The sequence below is a fragment of the Camelus bactrianus genome, chromosome 34, assembly GCF_048773025.1.
Source record: "Camelus bactrianus isolate YW-2024 breed Bactrian camel chromosome 34, ASM4877302v1, whole genome shotgun sequence".
Taxonomy (NCBI): Eukaryota; Metazoa; Chordata; class Mammalia; order Artiodactyla; family Camelidae; genus Camelus; species Camelus bactrianus.
Window position 1 is genome coordinate 10,525,521 of NC_133572.1, and position 25,758 is coordinate 10,551,278.

Sequence of the window (25,758 nt, forward strand, 5' to 3'; positions counted from 1 at the left end):
GAGGTCCAAGAAGAGGCCAAGAGCTCTATTCTCAGGAGGGACCGCCTCCCACTTCACAGAACAGCGAGTTCTCCACTACAGTTCAGTCTGGTGTAGTTCACCCACTCCGATTATTTAAACTCGTTCATTTCAACGATTTCAAAAGCTCCCAGGAGATTCCCGAAGCAGGGCTATACCTGGTACATGTGGGCTGCAGATGGGATCCTCCCTTCAAGGATTCAGGATGCTACGGAACATTTTCAAACACCTCAGCCAGTGGAAAGGCCTGGCCAGGTATTTAAAACCAGAATTCTAGGGTTCTGATGAAGAACTTTCATACTAATGCATGTATACCCTATTAGAATTAGTTGCCAGTATCTCAAATTCAAGGGATTTCACATAAAGATCTAGAAAAATAATCAAGTTCATCCAGAGAAATCAGCAGTATTAGGCTCATATGCTGCTTAAATAAAATCGTAGCCGCTCCCTTGGGATGAAACATGCCAGGCCCAGGTCACTACATTATTTGACCTGCGTGGACTCTGGAACTTGGACGCATTTGGGTTTGTAATTACTGTCTTAACCTTTGGTGAGATAATTATTCAGCCTGTTTTATTTATATCAAAGCATCATTGTAGAAAATAAGTTACTGATTATACTTCATAAAATAAGATTTGCATACATATATTTATATTAAAATAATAGATTTATGCTAAATAATCACCCAGCAATAAAGATGAAAATTTAAGAACTTAAAAGGATGTATCTGCTACAATCCTCATCCGACAGAGTGAGCTCAAGCACTGCTCCAAATATTGTACAAATCCACCTATACTTTATAAATACTATCCAGACCAGAGAATGACTTTCATCATGTCCCGCCTTCCCTAAATTCCTTTCACTCAAGCTATTTGTAAGCATTTCTTCTGAATTAGACTCTGCTCCCACCTCTATTTTTCCTCCATTATTGTTCACTCATTGTAATTATTCAAAATTCATCCTCCGATGAAATCAACAGCTCTGGATATCATAATAAAGGAAACAATATGGGTAAGAAAATACAAAAGGCTAGAGAATATATTAACATAGCATACAGTTCTAAATAGTTGTTGAAAATAGAAAGTAAATTTGGACTTGAGCTTCCTAGGAGACAAAGGAAAGAGGGAAAATGTAAACAATCCCGACCCACAAGGCCCACAAGAAAAACACCATTTAATCATTTAGCCTCCCAGGAACTTTTCTTATTCTAAGATGGGGGGAGATTTCAACAGTCACTCTGCAGGACATTGTGTGATACAGTAAACAAATCCACGACTGCATCCCTGATATGCTGAACTGTCTGCATGCGTTTCTAAAACTTTCTTCAGTTTAGGCTGATGGTGAAACCCTGATGCACAATTCTGTGAAAGATTTTGAGGGGTCAAGGTCAAGTATATAGCACTCTGAGGCCATTCAAAGGATATATTTTAAATTATCAGAATAGTTGAAGATCTGGTTTTTCAGGTTATCAGTCCCCCATAAATACAATTTCCTTCAGATAACTTCTTCAAAAATAAGAACCGAAGAGCAGCATTTGAAGTTGTAATTTCTGGCAAGAACACAGAGTATCCAGAGATGCTACGATGTGATAAAGTTCACATAAAGGAATTTCAGAAACATTAACTAAGAGGCATGCAGAAATGGAGCACTGAGGATCCCCACACTCCTCAGCAAGCACTCCTGGGTCTGCTTCAGCACACAGTTGAGTCACAGAGGCTCTGGACAATGTGTCTGGACAACAGGCATTACCTTCCAGGTCCATAGAAAGGTCTGTTGCATAAGATTGTCAGATTTGGGCCAACTGCATTCTGGAGGACATCTGCAGAGACACTGCATTTCATCTTGGGACATCTGTTCTTGGCAGGATCTACTGCCTCCCTAGACCCGTCCTAGGGTGCGGCCATAAGACCACACCATCAGGGTTGAGAATGTAAGATACATATCTTTTGATTCTCCATCCCAGCAGGCAATGTTGTTTCTATTTCTCTGATACCCAAGTTAAGCTCCTTGAAGCTCAGATTATTTATTGCATTACTTTTGTAACCTTTCTCCCAAAGGAACATGTAATCCGTACACAGTTGGCATTAAATATTACCGCATGGCACATTTGTTTTTAAAATGGTAAAATTAGATAATACATCTCATCGACATTCATGGAATTTTCTCCCTGAATCCGAGAGCCACGTGATAGCTGAAAAACACAAGCTTTATCATCCTTCAGTAGCAGTTTATTCATTAGTACATCCTGTACTCATCTGAAATCCAACCTATCTCATCACATCTCATATTTGGTTATTTTCTTTCTCAAAGGGCCTTGTTACAAATCCAGTGCATTTAGCTACCTACCAAACTATGCCCATTAGGGTACTTGGACAATAGCTTACATTTTAAACTGGAGTCATTCTGGGTGCTGCTGACCTGTCAATCTCAAATACATTTACAAGCTACACACACATACACACACACACAAATGAAATGAACAAAGTGATTTCAGATTAACTAGCTCTGACTACCCATTTTAAGAAAATCACTGGGTGTGCCTCAGATCCAAGGCTAACAATTTGCCACGCACTGCAGTATTACAGCTTTCTAAATGGTAAGTAACTGTTTAAAAATTCCAAAGCCATCTTAAAATGTTTCACTTAAACATTTCTGCAATAAAATCTTATTGAACTGTTGCTTTCATTAATTTTCTACAGACTAGAGAGCAAGGAATTCAAGTTTGATTTTTTTTTCTTTTAACTTTGCCTACTACTAGCAAATAAACTGTGCCTCTTTTTTTAAATAAACCCCTGGCCTTGAGTTTTGGCCCCTTAATAGTAGCCTACATGGTTGACTACCCTTGGTGTTAAATTTTCTTAAATTGTATTTCTGTCAGTGTATCATTTTTTTAAGCAATGGACCCTATAATAGCAAGCACTGGTCTGTCAGGAGTGCATTTTAACAGCACGACACAAGTATTTTTCACTACAGGAGACAAACAATGATATGTATTACATGCGGTAAACACTGCCTTTGGTACATAGGGTTCTTCTAGCATTTATCTGTCTAAAATCTCACTGTGTCCTGAATGGGGGGTTGGAGGCCAGGGAGGGGGAGAAACCCTGCCTTATATTAATTTTGCCAGTGGCTACAGCACAGCCTTAGAAAGAGTCCACAAGCACTGCAGCATTTCTCTTGAAAGCCAACCTTGATTTAATATTAAATGAACAGAGTCAGGCATATTACCTCATGCTTAGAACGTCCTTTTCTTTCAAACAACTACCACATCTCTCTTTGACAACTCTTTTCCCAAGTGTTGGTACTCCTCCTCTTTTTATTCACATGTATTACTACAAACAACTTTCAGTCAAGCTTAAAAAGCTATTAAATAACAATTGTGCTCTCCAAATTGGGGGTGCATAAATCCCAGGGATGGTTACACAATGAATAGCCTTTCTATTTACTTGATATCTTAATCTTTAAACATTGTTTTCTTAATTAAAAAAAATGCCCAGTGGAGTATTTATGATTTATAAATATATATGAAAATTGAGGGTGCCAACTTAAATGTCCTGAGGAATAAAGAGATATAATCAAGATGTTTAGAGAATACTGAAAAAGAATACCAGTTAAGATGCTGACATTCAATTGTCCTTGCCACCTCTGGAAAAAGAGATAAAAATCGAGACTACAGAGGAAACCTAAAGCAAGCTAAAATTTCATATATAATTCTACCCTATGGGATATTAAACATCACACTTTACAAGGCCATAGACGTTGCACATGCTGAAGCACGGAGAGTGCGAGCATGTAAGATACTTTAGAAAACTATCGCCTCGGTTACAAAGAAAATCTCATGTTCAATAATTCCCCCAAAGATTCAGCTTCATCTTATTTTATGTAAAATATACTGTAATCTTCATTTAACAACCCATTCCAGATTCCAATAACCTCCACTGCTAAACATTTTTCCCCATATGGCTTCAGGAGTACATGGTATTTAAGCATCTATCTTCTTTGGAGCTGAAAAGTTGGTGAAAGATCTTATTATGCTAGCAGCTTTTCATATTCTTGATTATTAATCATCCTTTAACCTCATTGTAACCTGTTTCTTTAATCTTCTCCTCATATTTAATTTTCCAACTATCTTATCTTCATAACTCAGTGCAGTTCTTCCTTTCTAACAACAGTAGCTCACATCGAAGTGTGGGCAAGTGTTTTCAATTCCTGTAACACCCCCTGACGGTTCTATAAATGGGTCTCCTATTTACAGATGGGTAAGCTGAGGCTTGGAGAGGCTGAGTGACGTGCCTAGGAACATACAACTGGGATGCAGCAGATTAAGGGCAGACGTCAAACCTATATTCCTCCTCATTGTGCTCCTTGACATGCCTCTGAAACCTAGGCTCCGGTTTGGGAGATGCTTAGGGAATTTGCAAGAACTGATGAGACATTTTCTCTCTATAAACTAATATTATAGAAGGTGAAAACAGCAGATGAACACATCATAAGTCATATATGACTAACATGCCATTAACGATACTTGGAGGGCAGGATAACACTCAGTGTAGCAGAATAATGAGAAACACACAGAAATTATTTAAAATACAATGTATGTGTTAAAATGAACGTAGGATAAGCTTGTATCTTTAGAATCACAGAGAAAAACTAAGTTGTGGTAAAAATAAAAGGCTCTGTTTATTACTTAGTAGATAAATTCCCAGAGGAAAAATCAAAAATTTTTAAAAAAAATTTTATTTCCTCAAAATATGTAACTTTTTTTCAGGTCACTGCAGAAATCCACAGTTAACTGAGAAGATAAAGCATTTAGCATGTGTAGTCAAATGAGCACGTGACCTCTATTCCAAAGGTAATGGTTAGTTTAATAACTACCATTGATCAGATTATTGAAATACCTAGCAGACTATCAGCTCAAGATCAAGTGACTTTTCCTGAAAATGAAGCTCAAATAGATCCATTTTGGAAGGTGAGAATCACCAAGTGATTAGGAAAACAGGTCTTCGACTCAACCAGGACAAGACGGTAGTTACAACAGATGTCCCATCTACCAAAAAGAGGGAGAAAAAAAAAAAACACTCAGGATGTACAGGGTGACAGGAGGAATTAAGACTTGGGAAGTCACTTGGCCACCACCTTGTAGCTTTCTGGAAAGCACGTTTGGGATTTCTTTGTGTATGGAGTATAGACAGCCAGTGTTTTAAAAGCTCACCGGTTCATGCTGTGCCTCTTTGTAAGATTCCAGGAACATGAGCACAGCTTCTCAGCCAATATCCATGACGGATGCCAGCCCGTTTTATAAACATAAAAACAAGCTCAAGCACTTTGATTTGTATTTAAGATTTACATTAAACTTTTTTTTATTACCTAAGTATTCAAAAATATCAATTACTCTGTGATCAGGGCAGAGTTTAACGGCAGCCTTCGCTCACCAATAAGAACAATCCTTTGTATTTCACACTGAATTATAACGTGTAAATACTCCATTAACCATATTAGTAGATGTATGTAGATGTGTCAACTTAAACTCAAACATACAACTACACCATCTCCCATGAGTTAGCAACAAATGACCTAATCCTGAGGTCTATTTTGAGACACATATTTCACAACTGTTACTTAATCACACAGGGTGATTGCTGAGGCCAAATAAAAAGACATTCTCCCTTCACCTCCCACAAAGAAAAAAACTACCAGTAAAAAAAATGCATGAAAATAATCCCATTTCCAATTAGCAGTTGAGCTGTGACTCCCAAAAGGAACCCAGTCTGGAATGGCCTAACTGAGTGAGCTTCCAGTGGTTCCCAGATGGAAGTATCACCACTTCCTTACCTGACATTTCGGAAAGTACAGGGGCATTCTTGGTTGGAACAGTGACCAGGGACACCACAGGACCACGGAGCAGAGAGTGGCTGCCTCTTGTCCTTGCCTTTACTATCCTCACTCACTCCAACCACACTAGCATCCTTGATGTTCCTCAAACATAACAGAAAAGCTTCCACTGCAAGGTCTTTGCACTGCCTGCTCCCTGTGCCCAGAATGTCCTTCCTATACATCCCCCTGGCAAGCTCCTCCACTCTCTTCGGGTCATTACTAAAGTCACACTCTCAACAGGGCTGTCCCTGTCCACCCTGTTTAATTTTCCCTATCCTTGTCTCCTCCCCATTACACACAAAGGAGTCCATAAATCCAAATTCTGCAAACCTCTTACACTGCTCCACTTTTTCTGGAGTGTTTATCCTCTCCTAATGTATTCAGTATTTGTTTTGCTGATTATCTGTTTCCCCAACTAGAATATAACCCCTCCATGGGAAGGAGTTATTTCTGTGTTTTATTCAGAGCTGCATCCTAGGGCTTTGTACGGTAACTAGAGTATACAGAATAATATTTGTTGAGTGAAAAAATGGGGAGCAAGGATGCTAAGTGTTTTGCAAGGGTGTCAACTGTACCTCTGCTGGTAACTTACCAGTATCTGCGGCAAGAGATGAAACTACACAAACAGCATGAAAGTTACAGAGCTGACTCTGTCTTATTCTGCATTTAAAACTGAACTATGAAGCTTGAAGCTCAGCTTTTGTAATGGGACTACTGGTTTACAAAGGGATTTTTTTACAGAGCACAATTTTTACTTATTGTTCATAACCTCCCTTCTTAAATTTTTTTTTCTAATTGTTCCTGACTATACCTCTTCTCATTCTCTGTACTGGTTCCATGTGATATAACCCCACTCAAACTCTTCTTATTTTTTATTTAGTTTCTTAACAATGGTGAGTACACCAGCTGTAAAAAATTTGAAAAATAACTTGCTCTTAAGTTCTTCCCAGTTTCCCCTGACTACCTTCTTCTTTACATAGTAAAATATTAATAACTTTGTATTCGTATATTACATATGATCAATTAGAAATACAAAATTCTACATTCATTATTTATAAGAATGAAATACTGGCACACAAACACTTGTTAAGTGACTAAATGGTTTCATTTTTAAACTGTTAAAGAGACAGCAAAGCATGTAATCATAAATATAAACTCCAATCCCATGTACTCGGCAAGAACACGTTGTGGAAAGAAGGGGTTCTTGTAGCTCAGACCCTTTTTCATTTTTTTCCCCGAATAAATGGCCACAGAAAATACTGGCTTATAAATTGTAAGCCAATTCAGTAAGATATTATTTCTTTGTGTCTCCCAAAGCACGGACACACCTCAGTGGATTCACACGCAATACTTACAGGCTTTAAAATTATGTTCATACGTATGGTTGACCTTCTCACCTGTAAAACACAGATAAACCTGCCCGTTGAAACTAACACTCATTTTTAGTGTTAGGTGTGGTTCCTTTTTCATTCACCTCTCCACCCGAGCAAGGGAACAGGTACTAGTCACTCATCTCATCTGGTCTAATATGTAGCTGTTGGTCAGAATGTATTTTTATTAAGTGGTCCATAGACACAAAAGAAGCATCACGTTCACTGCCATGAGGTATTTTAAAGGGTTAACAGGCTTGACCCCATTTTTTTTGTTTTTTGGTGAAATGTGAGCAATCTATCCAAAGATATTATTTAAGAGATTTCAAAATCTTTTAAAAACAAAAAAAGAGAAGAAAATCATTTAAAAAATACCAAGTGCCTCTGTTCGAACTGCTATAATAAAAAGATGGCATTGTTCTAAAAGTTTTCAGAAATAAGAGCAAACTAACAATGTCTAAAACTTGCTTTTTTCCCTTGAAGTTGCCTACTGGGATTCCACAAGCATAAATGGAATGGGAATTTATTTTTCCTTGGTGGTATTTAAATTACTATTAAATGTTATCATTAGCACATTTTATGACATTTCCTGCCCCCTTACTAATCTGTGTCATATTTGATATTTATGTTTACTAAAACTGATTTTCTGTTTTTATTAATAGGATGGCTTTACTGTAGACGATGCTTTACTGCATTAGTAATAACAATTTTACTTAAATATGGCTTTGGTGTACTCCTCTGCAAATAATCTTTGAATTCCTAAGAGTCTTTTATTTTCCCAGTAGCCCAGTTGGAGAGTTTTTAATATTACACTGAATCATAACAACACATGCTGGTTAGAGCCTAACTTAATACATGCAGCTTAATGTTAATTTTCCAACTTCAAATCAGGGATCTAACTATTCTGAGATGATTATTTATCTCAAGTGTGACTTTGTTTTAAAACTAGTAAAGTCCACAGCTAGAGATTTTTGCATCAGAAAAAACTAACACTGTGGAGTAAAAGAATTGAGCAAAAGATCTGGAATCTTTACATAACTGCAAAAAAATATTGTTGAGAAGAAAAAGGTCTATCGATAAGTTTTGAGAGTCTAGGGAAGAAAACAAAAATGCACAGGTGAATTCACAAGTGACTGATGCAGGAGATATATTAACTGTGTTCATAATACAATAAATATGTTGGATGAATATAATAAAAAGCTATGCTTAGGTCCTAATTCATTTAGAGAAAAGTTATCCACTAATACGGATATTATGGGCAAAAAGCCCTCAATAAGCAAAAGAAACTGCTTTAAAGTAAGAAACAAAACTCTAAATGCCACATTTCTTGCTTCACAATGTAACTTCCACTGCAAAATGAATTTCTTATAAATACCTCGAAAAGGGGAACATACAGTTAATCATCAAAACAGGTATGTTACGATGGTAGAAACGGAAATACAGCAGACAGTATCAAACTCGATCGGAGCTGAGAAAAAAAAGGAATTGGGTGATAAAAATCACAAGGGAATAAATTTAGGCGCCTACAGTGTTATAAAACTTGTCTTTCCTCTTAGAATGGTGAATACCCTATAACAAGAAGTCAGTGCTATAGTTTACAATACTGGGAAATGAGCCGACATCAAGTATCTGAATTTTACAAGTTGCAAAGACTGCCAAATTACAGTGATCTGGTGAAAGTCAATTCTGACAAAAGTTAATGCTCATTCGGAAGCTTTAGAGACTCTAATGTCTATATGTGCAGCATTCACATGTGCACCTACATCTCTTCAGATGCCTAAAAGGGACGTGCCACGAATCAGTGGGAGTATCTGCTTATATAAGTGGATTAAAAAATTAAAAAGGAAAGGAAAAATACCTAAAGAAACATAGCTAATGCAAATGATGTTTTAAAAAGATATGGTTGATTGGTAGAATATTGCTTTTTATTTTTCCTGTCCTTGTTTTCAAGATTTTGCCTTCCATTTACAATTCACATGTTTTAAGATTGATAAAAGCAAGAAATGTTAACTTTTTTTTTTTTTGTGGAAGTTTGGATGAGGTTACAGTATGTAATTTTGAGTAATAGAAGACATTCTCATAGGACCTGGAAAATGTTTTCAAACCAAATACAAAAATAAGATTTCAGTGACTCACGGTGTAATGAAAAAAGGAATACAATGGTCATTGAGGTTGGTCCAATTCTTCTTTATGGCTATATAATTTTTATGTGAAACAGAAAACTGAACTACATAATACAGTTCTATAATGCATATATTGATCAAAACCATTTGCAAAATTACTACTTTCAGCATTTTTTAAAAAATGAGATTCCTTAATAAATTATGTTTATGCAGTCAAAACAGCATTAAAATTTATTATTAGTCACTTAATGGAAGTTAATGGTGAGTTTATAAATGAAGTCCTGGCTTACATTGATACACTCTAAGAGCAACCAAAAATAGAGATTCTTTCCCAGAGTTCTTTGTATTTATAAAGTACAAAATAAGCAATTTTGGCAATTCTCAAATGTAGTTCTTCCAGATGCATTTAATCCTAAATAAATTGTAGAAACAGAATATTTTTCTGCTAAGTCAGGTATGTTTAAGTTATCCATCTTACGCGGTAAAAACTATTCTGACTGAAGTATTCTATGCTTTATAAAAAGATTTAAAAAAAAAACAGTGGACAGATAGAAACAGTGTGAAGAATTTTTGTATTTTTAATATTCTTGGTGGGGATTATTTTCAGTGACAATATCTCAAGTCTGCAACACAAACCAAAACAAAAAAACACAAAACTAAACTGGTTACTTATATTAAATACTCATTCACTGAAAATGGGTGCATTCAGAATTAAGGACAGAGATTGCAGATTAATTTACAAATAAGAAATTCTATGAGTAGATGGGTTATTTTGAACAGAGATTGTTGCAGAGAAGTTGTTGCTTAGGTTGTCTAGTGTGAAGCCAACAAATTTTTCCAAAGTGAGGGGCGCTCTCCCAAAGTATTGTACGAAATAAAATGGTCACTTTCGATTTGTACTGGTCCATGAAGGGTAGATGGTCTAAAACGTTTGAAATAGAATGCAATAACGCTTTCTTACAATAAACAGAAAAAAATGGACTTAAAATTATAACTTTTTATAAAGTTATAAATAAGGTAAGATAATTTGCAGGGAATATAGCAGTCTTTTTAACAAACCATGAAGTGTAATACACTCATATGCCAAAATATTTCATAATACTAAGATTAGCTTAGACATTTAAATATCATAAAAGTTATGACTGTAATAAAGTGTTAAGAAAGCGCAAATGAAACTTGTAGAAAAAAGTTTATTTGGGAGGAGTTTCATTCCATATAAAAGCTTAAATTTCCTTAAATTTAAAACAATAAAAAGTTCTTTTTCAGATAATAATAATGTACTGCTTTCCAGGGAAGATATTTTCAACTGCCTTAATATTAAAAAGATGATAATGAAGGAAAAACAGAATGCACACCGTCAGTCAGCATTAAAATAAAATCTGTATAATGAACTGGCAGATAAAATAATACTAACAGCACATTCATATTTACTTTTAAGACCAGAATTATTCACTAATATAAATTTCACTGTATATAAAAATTTAGGAGCACCAATTTTGATCAGTGTGAAATAAAGTTACAGCTAGATTAATGCTCTATGTAGCATTTAATTTTAATTTTCTATTTTAAAATCGTATTATTATATTAAAGCATATAAAATGTGCAATCAGTACAGCAGTTTCAAATCCTTTGTGTTAATTGGCACTGTGGTAGAGCATGAAACATCACTCTTCCCCAGTACCATCATTTTAAACATATCATCCTATAAAAATAGCAAACTGCATTAAATTTTATAGAAGACGTTTTCAGTTTCTCATAGAGGAAGAGCTATCAGCAGCCTCCGCAGCAAGTGTCACAGCAAACAGCTTTGAGTACGTTCTCTGGTAAGAATACAAGATACAGCCTTCATCGGCTTCATGCTTAAAATATACAAGTAAGGAGTTGCAGGCTTCCACCGAAAAACAAGCAAGCATGGTCCAACAGCTTAAGCTGTAAATTCTGATATTCCATACTGCCTCCAAGTTGAGATGTATTTTGCTACATTTCCTAGTTCTGTTTTCTTAACACTTGACATAAATATTAATCCTAAGACTCTGATTAGACATTAACTACTTTTTTCATATTTTCCAAACTGCAGTCAGAATGACAGCTAGGTTTAGCAGTAACTGCAGTCCTGTAAACACCATCACTAAACCTTGGCTAGTTTCACACAGTGGTCGCTAATCTACTTTACGTGTTCTTTAGTTCAAAGTACAAAGATGCTTCTGTGTCTACTTTGTCATAAGCTCAACTTTAAAAAATATATATATATAAATATTTTGGATACATTTTTAACAGATACATTTCTAGGTCTTGGAATATAAATATTGATGGGTAGACTGACTTCACAGTTTAAGTCAGAAAGCTTGTTTAATAGAGAAAGGTTTTAAAAGTCAATCTTTCTGTTCCCTTTTCTAATGAGTTTCCAAAGATGGAGAGCAATCTTACAAACTGGCAAATCCTCTCTCATCAGACATATGCATCTTATGTTCTTCAGAAAGATAAAACATATTTTATTTTCCAGCCTTGTTATGGAAAGTGAACCAGTAAGATTTGAAACTCAGTAATGAACTATAAAAATCTTTCCTTTTCTTTTTGTTAAATATAGCTAATTATGCCTCAAAGGAGGGGAAAAAAAAGTGTGAGAAATTAAATTTACTGCAGTAATAGTTTTTAACAGCCCTAAGAAAATATCTTATGATTTAAATTCTTGTATTCATCATTCAAAGAACTTGTAAAAATGTCATCACTATCACTGCTCAGAGTAAAGCAAAATAAAATGTTAGAACTTCAAGATTCATTGTTCAGCATTAGAAATGTTTTTGTGCTCGTGCTCTGTTTTGGATGGAGAAGTTAATTAGGAAGTTAAATACAACTGGCAAAAAATATTTCACTCTTCTCTAGATATGAAAAAAAATTATCTGGCCCAGGATAATATCTATAACCAATAATTTACTGGTCGGGTAAACTATTTTTTCTTTATTATTTTCCATATTCTTACTTAGATGCCTAATAATTTTGATAGACAAATATAAACCTATAAGTTACTTAGGGCTTTTTTTGTGTCTTAAAGATATTACATAATGGCCAAAGACCCGAAAACCAATGAACTACTTTTTAATAGGACTTAAATGGTTAAGCATTGGCTGTGCAAAACACAAGAAGGAAATGTGCTTAATGAAGAGGGAAATGAGAAAAATTATTTTCAAAGCTTGGGGAAAGTGTCATGGAATAATACTTGTTCAAAGATCATACTGCAGATTTTGTGTAATTAATAAACAATTAGATGGTAACAATTTGAGATGCACCTCTCTCTTTCCCATCCAGTACCTAAAATGATGCCTCTCACACAGCAGGCATCCAGTAAGCATTTTTGAATGCCTATATATGCACCCTCAAAGAATTTAATTTGTAAATAAAATTTTCTTGAATGTATCTGTCTATTTGGCATACAGATTTGGACTATTTTAATTTGCCAATCAGAGACATGCGCTTTTAATCCTAGACACAATTTCACTGAGATAACACACTTTCCACATAAAACTAGATACCACATCTGCGGCATATATAACACATAACACGGTGTTTTAGATGCATACCATTCCCCCATTTCCCTTCTGCAATTTTTAAGTGTTGATGAATTACTCCTAGCCAAAAAAGTCATGTTATATACAACAAAACCTTCAGTTTAAATAAAGGATAAGCTTGCTGTTAACAACTTGGTTTGAAATGTTAACAACCCTTAGGCTGTTAACATAACAACTGGCTATTAATGTGGTAATGACCAATTTAAGAGGAAATTGTACTCTGAGAAATGAAAATATTGGCAATTAGGACCAGGGTTTATATTTGAAAGAGTGTGATTTTTTTTTTTTTAAATAAGGTAACAAGATTAAAAGTTTGAGTCTATCAGAAATTAACTAAAAGTCGTATCCCCAAAGAAACATATAGACTCTTTTAGAGAAAGAATTTCTGAGATGAAAACTATTTAGATAAACTCCCTTCAGCAATACACTTCCTTGAGACTATCAAGTACCAGTTGAACATGTTACTCTTATTACCATGAGGAAGAATAAAACAAAACAAGGTTACTTTCTTTGCTCTCCACTAGACTAACAACTGCAAAACAGCTTCACTCACAACCCAGGCATTTCATCAGCAAATCTGTATTTTTGATTTCAAATATCCAGAGATTTCAAGAGGCTCTCTTTCAATTTGACTTAATTTTTGTCTTTACTGCTTATTAGAACACTTTAATCTTGCCCAGACAATATATAAACTCCATGTTTCGGAACTGTTACATGAATCCACTTGAGATACTGCAACTGTAAACAAATTCAAAGTCAACGACAGAGTCCAAAAGCCCATAACTATTGGTTGGTACCGAGAAAGCAAAACTAGGAAGCAATGTCAAATCACTGAAAGCAAATACGAACACTCTACATGTAAGTCAGGCTCTAGTTCACAATGAGCAGAGGAGAAATTTTTATTTCCAAGAGGAAAATTCAAAGACTGCAGAGTCTAAAAGAACTCTGGAATTCTGATGAGTGAATTCTGATAGGAATAAATTAATTCTGATTAGCGGTGTCACCACAACTAGGGGAAAGCTGGGCTCCAGTCCCCTCCCCTCCCACTGCTGCCACCTTACAGGTACTCTGTGCCCTGGGAACACCTAACAAGTGGTCATGATTAGTCAGGGGGCGGGCAGAGGAAGCCGTCCTAAGGGGGAAAGAGGAGAATTTGATGAACAGTAAAGGATTCACCCTCTTGTTCATCAAACCCTATGTTCTCATACATAAAAACTGAATCAGACTGAAAATAACTAGGTTAGATATGAGGCAGCACCAAATTTCCTAGAAAACACCTCCCGAAATGACAGGGGAGTTATTGCTGATTGATAAATTTTATGTCATGGGGGGGGGATTTCAAAATAAATCACTTAACGTCAGACTAGAAAAATGATTAATTGTATCAAATATGAAAACCCAAATGATGCCATATATCATTTCTCTAATTTGATAGATCCTACTTTATTAATATATGTAATCTGCTGCTGAATGAAGTCACCAAGTTCCCTGAAAAAGCAAAATAATTTTTCCCATTAGTCCATATGTTGAGGACTAAATGCTAGGACACACTTGTTTTAGCCCCTGCTTCATGGCTTCAGAAGCAAGAACATCTACGCTGTCCTGCAACTGCCCAGATGTTTACAATTGGGAGAATGGCTAGCAGTCGCCCATAACGATGGAGGTCTTTACTTTGTTATTTTCCCATCAAGCTCCCAGCAAGTCTGAGGCTGCTCATCGCTCAGTGCTCTCTTTTGCAAAGATCACTTGGAATGCCATGGGTTGGGGCGAGATGTATTTACACTTGGAGCAAGTTTTCAAAATTGTACCATAAACATACTACTATCACTTCAGAGTTTCAAACTGACTTTCTCCAGCAAATCTAAAAACAGAAAGATCGCGGAATTACTTTGTGCCCGACCTTCCCTGTCACTTAAGCGCTAATAAAAAATCTCGTATGCTGATTTCTACCAAATACATCCTTGACATGAACTGCCAGTTTCCACACAGGAAGGGGGATCAGCTAGCCCCAAGCAGGAGCATCAGGGAAGGCAAAGGGGAACCCTTGCAGACAGTGTGCTTTCCTGGCCCATTGCTTAAGCGATTGCTTGCAAGACAGGCACCTGGCAGGTCGACATCTTTCAGGAATGTAAGCGGGTAGCAAGGAAATGAAACCCCAAAATACGCTTACAACAGTATTGTACAAGGAATGCAGTCATCACCGGTGTGCAAGGCTAATTCCTACCTCAGATAGTCTCTGCGACAAAGGATAAGGTTAGCTTTAGTGTACAGGGTGGAGCCCACCTCTCCCAACCGACAGTCGCAGCAGGCACACTTCAGGCAGTCCTCATGCCAGTATTTGTCCAGTGCCTTTAGAAGATACCGGTCCTTGATCTTTCGGTTGCAGCCAGCACAACCTTTCGGCTTGGTGTCTGGCTGGACTGAGAGCATTTGTATACCTAAAGGAAGACAAGAACAGAAAAAGACAGCTGCGACTACAGGAAGGACTCAGAAGATGTCCAAAGACCTCCAACAAGTTAAATATTTCATATTGCCTTTTTCCAGGAGTGTCAAGACTTCGGAGGGCCCGGACTGCAATCAAACTGAATGTTGGAAACAAAGAGGCTCGAACTTTTAAGTCCTTGTAAATCACTTAGAAAGTCACATCCCCTAAAGTGGTTAAAAAAAATAATGAATTCACGTTGGACATGGTTAAGTTGATGTTATACACACAAAGTTAAGTAATGTTAAATCGTTTCATAGTGTCCTCACACAGAGAAGTTCCTTTTGGGAGAAAATAGGAGAACATGGCTAACAATCTAAAAGAAAGCTATTTCAGAAACTAGTCTGTGCACAGTCTGTAGGAGACAAAAATGAGTTTTTCTTTATTGGTTAAAAATGTCACTTAATATGTGCTCGATGGTGGAAACAAAGTGCACCCTTATAGGGCTGCACTAACCTAGACATGTTTGCTCCTAAGCAAACAGAACAGTTACCTGAAAAGCTCACCAATCCTACGTTACTTGTTTGCATCCGAATATTTCCTTCTGTGCCTCTGATATTTCAAAGTATTCATTGTGCTAAAAGTTTTTAAATGCATTTATATTCGCAAGCATCAGTCAGTGCCCGTATTGGTGGCAGATTTCCTAACTATGTACTACATACTTTTATATAACACTGAAGTATAGGATTATGTAATTTATTGCCATAAACATGCACTTATTTTATAGAGGAAAGAGAAAACAACAGAAGGCAAAGTCTAAATATATATAAAATTACACAAACATCCATATGTAAATATATTACATACATACATCCATCCTAGACTAGACACAGGGATGTTTGTATGTTTCAGAAATACTTCTTTACTGCAAGTAAGGAGTCCACCTGGGCTCTGTGAGTGTTACAACTTGACTGACGTTTTTTTCAATGAAAAAGATATTTGCCTTTGAGTTGCTTCTTCTCTGCTAAGTATCAAACACTCAGCTTTCCAAAAAGCTGGACCTGCTATTCAGAGCTTCCTATTTATCAAATAACGTGCTTTAAGTGCTATAAAGGGCTGTGGACCTTAGTGATTCCAAGTTCCCTCGTTTTACAAATGATGATACAGAGGTGAAAGAGAGGGTAAGGGACTCGCTCAGAGCTGAGTGGCCGTGAAGCACTAGACCTGGTGGCCTTACAGTCCAGAGATCCCACTGCTGTATTATGCCTCAGCTCTTAGGCATAAAGTTTTAAACTTGGACGTAGAAGGACACAAAACACTAAATGTGCCTGCACTCGAAACAGTCTCGAGAAAGGAATGCCAAGCTATAATCTAGAGAAGTTTCTGCATGTTTCCTGCTCCAAAATAGCTCACCCTTCATCAGTTTCCTCTGGTGCCTGGTGATGCAGCCTTCCCCTCCCCTCCATTCTCCATCATCTTTTTCTTTCTTAATCACACTGATAAGGGACATCAAGGAACAGCACCTTTACAGCAAAATAACTGTTTGAGCTACAAATAATACATGAATTTCATGTTAACAGTGCTGTGATGTTGAACTTCCATTAGAAAAAAAAAAAAAAAAAACTTCTCTGGTGAAGTGATGGAGCAGGGAATCGCAGTGAGGCATCAGGAGAGATGCTCTTCGGGTGTGAGATGCAGCGCTGTGGTTGTCGGAGCAGCAGACCAGCAGCTGGATTTGTACAGGAGAGCAGGTGGTACTCCTAGAGCCTGCTTTCTGTTCCTTCTCTTTGAACGAGCTAAGGGGGCTACTGTAGATTAATCATCACTCTTGATGGCTCTGATGAATCTCACTCTCTAGAACTTCTAATAAATGAAGTTTCTTCGATCAGAACTAGTTACCAGCACCTGGCAGGGTTCCGCAAGGAATGAATCCCATTCATTCCAGTATAGAACATACTCAAGTGTCTCTTAACCATCTACCTGGCGGGAGGGAGAAGCTGTGATTTACTAAATGACATTCTGGATTTCCTTATTGAAAACATCCAGAGAGATATTGAGAACGGCTATTCTAATTATCCCCTTTTTGAGACTATTTTTTTTTATAACACCAAGCTGAATTTGGGGGGGGGGGGGTCAGAACCCTTCTTAGTTGCAGCTCAGCTTTATTTCTCTGAGTTGTCTTACCACCACCAAGAGTGAAAGGTCAGTTATCTTTAGTCCAAATGCTTTGCAACCAAGACGGGATACCAACATTTGGCACAAGTCACCTACCCTGCTTGTCTTCACCAAATGTTTTTGTTGTGCTGACATTTCCACTTAGCACTCAGAGGCCAATTAATATTTGAAACTCTTACACTCTGTTTGGCCTTGGGCGTCAAGAGGAGTTGGGTGTTTTACGCTCCATCCTGGTACCTCCTTGCAGGGGACATCATCACATTTCTCTTGAAGAGGAAATCTCTTCACTACAGGCAGGACCCAAGTTCACAGTTGCAGAAAAATAACTATGTTCCAGTCACCACGTTGCCAGGGACCTAACAGGCATAAAGCAGTCAACAGCCTCCCTGCGCCACCCAGCAGAAGATGTCTGGGTCGAGTTATGTGTTCGGAGCCGAGAAACATTTCACAAGTTGCTTACAGCCCATCAGGCCTCATAACTAGTTTTAGATTGGCATGTAAATTGTTCCGAGGGAAATTCTTATTGCCTCTGAGACCCTGCCATTCTGAGTTATTTGACAGTTTAAGGGAAATCATAATTAAAAAAAAAGACATAAATAATAGCCTGTGCAGTGCGGTGTGCAGAAATGAGGAGAACCATTTCATTTAAACTCTGGTGAGCTTTTAATTGCCTGGATTGCATTGTGAGGCGGCCTAACGGTTGATTGCCTCCATTATGTGCCCTTGTTCTGTGCCATTCATCCGCGCAGTCTCAGCTTCAGTAGTTAACACAACAAAGTAACCACAACTCCACAACACACAGGGGCTTGAAAAAATCATCATCATAAAAGATTTGCAGCACTTAGACACACCGTTTTTTATATTTTTGGACGAACTACACAGAGTGAATGGAAAACACTTTGTCCCCGTCAGAAGATTTCGCAGAGAACGATTTGGGAGAAGGAACAGGAAGAGGGGAGACATAAAGGGGGTTGGCAAAGATGAGGTGCCTCAGGAAGATGCTAAAATGGGAATGCAGGTTCTGCAGCTGGGAGCAGTGACACAGATTAAAAGAATTTGGCCAACACCGGCCATTCGATTGCCAAGTGGTACCAAACAAAAGATTTTCTCTCGTCCTGCCCATCTTCATCCTCTCCCCGGCACCCCCCCCCACCCCTCCTCGATTGGACAACTGCATTGGGCCTAAAAGCTTGTTTCTCTCTGTTCACTGGCCCAGAGCATCCCTACAGGCTGCAGCCCCCTAAGGGACAACAATGCAAATAGATGTCCCCAGATCTCAGGCACTGGAGCTGCTTAACTCTGTTCTGCCCCTTCAACTCCCAACCCCCCTCCCCATCCTTCCACCACCCCCCTTCCCTTTTTGAGCAATGGAGCTGGGAACCAATTTGATTCCCTTTTTCTCCAATGCAGCTGCAAGGCTCAGAGATACTGACATTTTTCCACTCTTATCAGTTTAATTACAGTTACCATGGCAGCAAAGTGCTAGTGCTTGGCAAAGGCCAACAAGAGATTTGCAAGACTGAGTTCAATTTTGATGCAGCTCACATGCAAAATAAAAAAAAAAAAAATAAGAAACATACATACACTCTAACAAAGAATCCCTTGAGGAGTTTATGCTCCAGCCCTTTGTGGTTGTGTCTTTGCAGCCACACAGGGATGATTTGCAAAGAATGTAGCAGTATTTGTTGCACCTAGCAAGATTAATTGGTTTAAGCAGCAGTCTTTCAAAGCAGTTACAACAATATTTCGGATCTTTTCGAGAGACACAAAAGCAACGGAAGAGCAGGAAGGCTTCTGAGCAGCCGAGAGTGCCGAGCGCCGGCAAAGTGCATCTATGATAGATCGTAACCTTACCAAAACTTTTCTCCTTTTTCTGCATGAGTTGACTTAGGCGTGCCTGAGTTGCCGCAGCTTCGCATTGAGCACCCAGCCCAAAGGTGGAAGTGGAAGGGGGCCTCTCGGATTTAGCTCAAGTGCGGACCTGGTGCGCAGCCTACACCGCCGAGGACCGACTATTGTGAAGCCACTTTGGGAGCGGGTCGGAGCGGCGGCGGGGGGTGGGGGAAGGGACGAGGGCGGCCAGACGAGACACCGCGCACACACAGAGCCCCCTCGCCGTGTGGCAGTTTGCAAAATGATGGCGAATGACAAAGCCACATGCTTCCCTAACTCTGCCCGTAATCCGAAAATCCCAGCGGCCCCTTTTAGCTTCGTGGTAACAAATGGATTTGATTAAACTGTCACATGCAGCGTCAGCATAGCATATCATGTTCAATATGAGAAAGATCATAAATCTGACTTGTATTTCATAACAGCTAGCTGGGTAGCCCCCGCAAAAATGTGCCGCATCAGTTTGAATCTCATCCTAGGGCAGAGGCACCTGGCTCCACGGAACCGCTCTCGGGTCCCCACTTCTCCCCAGTCTCCCCCTGCCCCGCAGATGGTCACTTTCCCATCTCGTAGGAACATCGTTTTGTTACTACGGCAGAGTGAGGAGAGGCAGAAGTGGCCACACGAACCCAAAGGTGGTCATTTCAACTCTTGGGGGAGGGGGCTGATGAATCCCCCCAGTAAGGGGAGGGGGCGGTCCGGAACCCACCTAAGACAGAATTCCCTTCCTACGGCCCGGGCCCGAGCGAACGTTGCCTCGTTCCAAACTCTCCCTGCCCGTCTCTCCCCGGGACTCGGGGGTGTGGATATGCTGCAGTTCCTTCGTGAACTTTGACTATTATCCACTCGAGTCGTACTTGAGACGTTCCGCGCCGCAGCCGCTCGGCTCTCCCTCCTTCCATCAACATCTTCCGCCTGCATCTATTTCATGTCTCATCATAAAAATAATGAAGTCTCACATGATTTAAACAAAACCGTCTCAGCAGAGCTGCAGCCCGAGTGAAAGTTGCAGTGCGGAGCTGGACTGCAGCTCCAGTTTATGCCTCATTAGGAGAGGCTGGGGAAGGAAAAAAAAAATACCCACATCCGCACACGCACGCGCGAACCCTCAGACACACACACACCACAAATAAGCCGCCGCGTGTGCACCCAGTTGCTGCACTTACCTTCTCAATTAAGCGATCCAGGGGGAGGCCGTTCAGAAAGCACAGTGGCTGCTTTGTAGCGCTTCTCCTTGGGAAAGGTCAAAAAGAAGCATTGTTTGAAAAAAAAAAAAAAGAGAGAGAGAGAGGGGGAGGGAAATCTCTATTTTTTAAGTTTAAAATAATGAGGTCCTCCAGGATCCGCCACGTAATGGTGTTGACCGCATCTGAGCCACAGGTGTCCTCCTTTTAGGCAACTGCAGTCCGAGGCTGTCTCTCTCCGTCCTGGCTCCAGACAACTTACCCCAGCAGCACGCGAGGAGCCGAGCTGAAGGAAGCCCCGGCTCTCAGCTGCAAAATGCAATCCCTTCCCAGCCAGACATAATACAGCCAAAGAAAAGGTCACTCAGTTATGACTGAGCCGGCGGAGCCCAGGCAGTGCTTGTCAAGACCACAGAGAAGCAGCTCCCTTCCGATTTAAGACTATTTACCTCTCGCCCCCACCCCTCCCCTCTTCTCTCCTTTCCTTCTCTCCCTCCCTCTCTCGCTGGCTCCCTCGCTCGCTCTCGCGTGCCTGTTCTGCAGCTCAGTCAAGTACAGCCGCCCTCGGAAAGTGCAAAGCAGCCGCAAGACAGATCGGGCTTTGTTGCTAATTTCCCAGGGTGAAAATTTACAAGCCTGCGAGTGCAGTCAGCACAACCACACGCATATGTTACTCCCAGACGCCGGGGACGACCCCGCGCACACAAAAAAGTGACCTCTGCGGGAGTCGACTCGGGGAAGGACCCTACCTCCTGGACCCGTCCAAAAGAAGAAGTCCTGCGAAAGAGCTCCGGAGGAAAAGGGTAGGGCTCTTAAAATAATCGGGGCATTTTGGAATAGGTGGTCACGTTGAAAGCAAACTGTCTCCCAAAGCCAGTTATGAAGCTGCCAATTATGGAAATTAAAATAAAAGCAAGGGAATCAAAATGCTACCAGAATACACTGGGAAAGCACAGAACCCTCCCCTTTAAGAAATGTCTGGGGGTGTCTGCTGTCGCCCGGGCTCCGACTTCCATTAATGAACTCTCTAAAGTCGCTGCTCCGCAGGGCAGGTCTGCCACAGGAGTGGGGTCCCGCGATGCCACTCTGGCCTTCCTCCCTTCCTCCTGTGGTCCAAGAACCAAACTGTGAACTTGCTCCCCATGTACCAATACTGAATCCCCTCCCACCCCCACTGAACACTTCCTGCCATTACTTTAATTCCTTCCAATTTGAAATTTGCACACGGGAGTGGAAAACACCCAAGAGCACCGAGAAACACGTTTTTAAGACTAACTTGGTCAAAGGGTCATTGAGTGTCTTCACTATGACTGCCCAGTTAGGCTTGTTTTAGAGGCCTTGACAGATTTCTTTTCTTTTTCTTTTTTTCCCCCCTAGAAATAGGTCCCATTCTCTCCAACCTCCTCTCCTCTTAACTTTCCTTTGCATCTGTAAAGGCCATGGCAGCTTTAACATCTCTTATTATTTTTCCAAGTTTTCAAACTTCAAAGTCATCCTCTCTTTTTGGCAACTATCAGAGCATCCCCACCAGATTTTAAAAAGCCCTGTCAGAGGTCAAGCTTAAAAATAGTCCAGATTTGAATGACACTGGCTGAAATGTTTTAAGGGCCAAGAAAGACTCAATTATTGAACTCCACAAAACTTTTTTTTTTCCTTCTCAGCAACACCAGTTTTAATCTAGTTCTAGTTTTAAAAAGAATCAACACACCCCCACCCCAGCCCTGGTGAATATTTAGGCTAAATTCTGCTTCTCTTCCTAGAAAATAAAGGTACGTCACTGATGACTTATTTTTATCCCTTCCCTTTTTTAAAGGCTTGTAATAAAATAGTATGTTGTTTGCTTTCTTCTCCCTCTAAAAGGCAACAAAACACAGAACTAACCTGAAAAATAACGAAAGTCACAAACGGCAGATTAACAAGAACCCCTTCAGTGGATTTGTTCTGTACATAGGCAGATTTCTTAAGTTTGGCTTTTCTGGCCCGTCTAAGCAGGCACACATGCACCTCGCCCATCCGCACAGCTCCCGCTGTTCTACCCCACCTCTCTGCTCCAGCCACTCTGAGAACACCCCAGAGTGTGCGTGCGTGTGTGTGTGTGTGTGTGTGTGTGTGTGTGTGTGTGTGTGTGGTGCGCTCTCCCTCTCAGCCAATGCACTGAGAAGAAAAGCGGGAGGGAGGGAGAAGTATGTGTGGGGAAAGGGAGAAATAAAATCAAAACAAATGGTACAGCTAATGAGGACAATTAAATTAATTATGTTCAAGGAGATGAGATTTTTTTTCCCTCCAACTGTATGATCTGTTACCCCTCGCTGGCAACTGCTGCTCTGTAATTCATGGCAACTGATTAGTGCATCTATGCAAATCTTTGTTTAAATCATTCAACTAATTAAATGATGGGATTATTCCTCTGCCTACGGTGACATCATTCGCAGTAATTAGTACTCTATTTGGACTGTGGCAGTAAGATTCCTGATATCAACACCAACCTGCAAAGACATTAACCACTTTGTCACCTTATTTTTTTTAAGGGACAAACACCCAGATCTCTAATTGCATTTCCCACCCCCTCCTTTTCCCCCCAATCTTCCTTTTCGTCTCAGTTTTACCATCTCCCCCACACTTGTACTGGCAAGCAAGGAAGAGAGAGAGAGAGAGAGGAGGAACTTAGTGAATAATATGCCAAACCACATGTGTAAAGGAATAAAATGGAATAGTTAACATTCAGCTCCATGCCATTCATTTTCCCCTAAAATGTAATGATAATTAGATGGGTCATAAAATGCTCTTCTTTTCATTATGACTGATGAAATGCATTAAAGCTGACAGGGTATTACCTGACAGTAATTAGGTTTTGTCATGAATTAAATTATTTGAAAGCAGGCTATCTCCCCAATCACGCAATTTACAGCAAGATTTTTTTTTAATCTGTGCTACAGAAGAGAGAGAGAGAGAGATAGAAAATAGCAGTTTTTCTCTTCATAATCATATGAATTATTCACAGAAAAAAATCATCAGAAAAACCCCGTGCAGATGAAGAGGCTTGCCACTTAATGCACTGCACAGATGTGATCATCAGCGGTTGCCGACAATGAAATATACAAGTGCACAGAAAGTGATCTGGTGAACAAGAGGTGGAATTTAATCATCTTCTGCTGACACTTTGCGAAAAACACCATTAACCCTCAGCAAACCCCCTGTTTTCCCGGCTCCCCCCAACCCCAAAGTCTCACCCCTCCCGCAAGACAGAAAAAGTGAAAGAAGAATTTGTGCTTTTGTTTACTCAGCCAAGCTAAAGGTTGGATCCAGCCAGGCAAGCAGTTTCTTCATTTCCTGAGAGTAAACTACCCAGTTTAATTACAGATCCTTCGGAAATCTTTGCAAAAGGATTGCCATAAAGAGGTAGATCTTCTTGGTCCAATTACCTTTCTCCTGTGCCCCGTTTCTGAATCTCATCCTACATCTGATGAGAGAATTTACTTAATCCACCCCTACCCCAACCCTTCTTAATGAAAAAAAAAAAAAAAAAGGCAGACTGTCTTTTTCAGGGGTCTTATATTGTGATACCCTTATGAGGGGGAAAGGGGAGAGGAATGACAGAATGGGGTGGAGGGGGTGTTGAGGGGGTGATTAGATATATACTACTTACCTTTGCTCAAAGGAGATCTCCCACAAGAAACAGTATCTATCTATGTATGTATATTTCTAAATACGTCTTCAAGTTTTCAGCTGTCTCTTTCTTTGAAACACACCTCAGATTACTTTTGTGTGCGGGGGTTCAATAATGATTTCTGTGGCGTCCCAAAGATGCTTCTGCTGTGTTGCCGTCTTTTTTTTTTTTTTAAGGGCAGCAGACAGGTTGTTGGGGGGTGAGGGGGGGAGGCAAAGGAGAACACGCCCTGAAGGTCCAGGTGCCGGAAAAGGTCTTGGTCAAGGGAAGGATGACGTGGCTACTGCCCCCACCACACACGCTCCCACCATCGCTCTTCGAAATTCAGCAACACACATGAGAAGAAGCCTCTGCCTCTGCCTTCGTGTCTTTCTTATGTGCTTCTCTCCTTCCCACTTTCTTCCCGAACTGCATACAAAACCTGACTGGGCCAGCGCGGCTCCTCCAGTATTTAAACACCTCGCCAGGTCCCTAGTTAGCAGCTTCCTTCAGCTCATCCAAGAAGCTGACAAGTACTGTTAGAGGAGGCAGTACATGTTGCTCTAATGGACCTCATTAAGTTCTACTTACAGATGTTCTCTTAACATAATTGATCTGCGGTGAGTTGAGAGGACTGCAACTTATTCCCTAGCCCCCAATTATGGTTGGGTAATTAGATCCCCAACCTCCAATTTTTCACATTCACCCTTCTAACATTCCAAAATATCAAAGTATCTCTCTCTCACCAAAGCTCCCCCTTACCGGACTCCACTCTACTCGCTGTATTGACAGTTAGATCTGCTCTAACCTTTGTAGTGACGCCAGTTTTAATGGCGCATTCAGCCCATTGACAGAGCTGTGTTTTTTCCCCCAGCCTCTCCTCTCCTCTGCCACCCCCCCACCCCCTTAACCCTCAGAAACAAAAGGGTGGAAAAAAAAACCCCTCTAACTTGTATAGTTTGTACTTTTGATAAAAGGTGTCGGTGATGAGCTCTGGCAGTGGCGTTTCTTTTCTAATGTCTTTTTATCTGTATTAATTCCTCAGATGAAAACTTTAAGGAACAATGAAGGAGAGAGGTAGTGCTCTGAAACGGTGAGAAGAAAAAAATTACACAGCACACCTGGGACAGATGAAGCCAAACTAGTGCTTTTATAATGCCAATCAGCAGGGCTGTTATCATCCCTCTAATTAGGAAAGCAGCCTAAAACAGAGAGCACTTGGGGAAATGGTAATGTTATGGTTTTGCACTTAAAAGGAGAGACATTTCCTGCACTGTAAGAATCTAGGATTGGGGCTGACAAGTCCTTTAATTAATGGGCAGGATTCCCTGTGTGTGCAAGTGTGTGTGCATGTTTTAATTCATAAAAGTGGACAAAGGGTGCTATGGGGAGAGGGGAAGGCAACGGAGGGGGGCAGGGAGGGGGAGTCCATTAGTTTGAAGATGAACAGAGTTCATAGCTACATTCATCTTTTTTTTTTTTTTAACCCC

General features: G+C 39.8%; 1 protein-coding gene across 8 annotated transcripts in view; it reads right to left on the bottom strand.

Moving 5' to 3' along the window:
• LMO3 (LIM domain only 3) overlaps nt 1-22,655 on the bottom strand; it is a 56,686-nt gene extending 34,031 nt beyond the window's left edge. Inside the window, exons 1-4 of one of the 8 annotated variants that reach the window (XM_010946485.3) lie at nt 22,504-22,650; nt 21,372-21,728; nt 20,605-20,671; nt 15,176-15,389 (exon numbers count right to left, since the gene is read on the bottom strand). In XM_010946485.3, coding sequence (XP_010944787.1) covers nt 15,176-15,381 — 206 coding nt within the window. In that variant the 5' untranslated portion in view covers nt 15,382-15,389; nt 20,605-20,671; nt 21,372-21,728; nt 22,504-22,650. Of the gene's footprint in view, nt 1-15,175; nt 15,390-19,402; nt 19,810-20,147; nt 20,474-20,604; nt 21,060-21,371; nt 21,729-22,503 lie in introns of those variants that run through there. The other 7 variants (XM_045510283.2, XM_045510284.2, XM_045510285.2 and 4 more) reach the window with 7 other exon arrangements.
• Between the last annotated feature and the right edge of the window lie 3,103 nt (nt 22,656-25,758).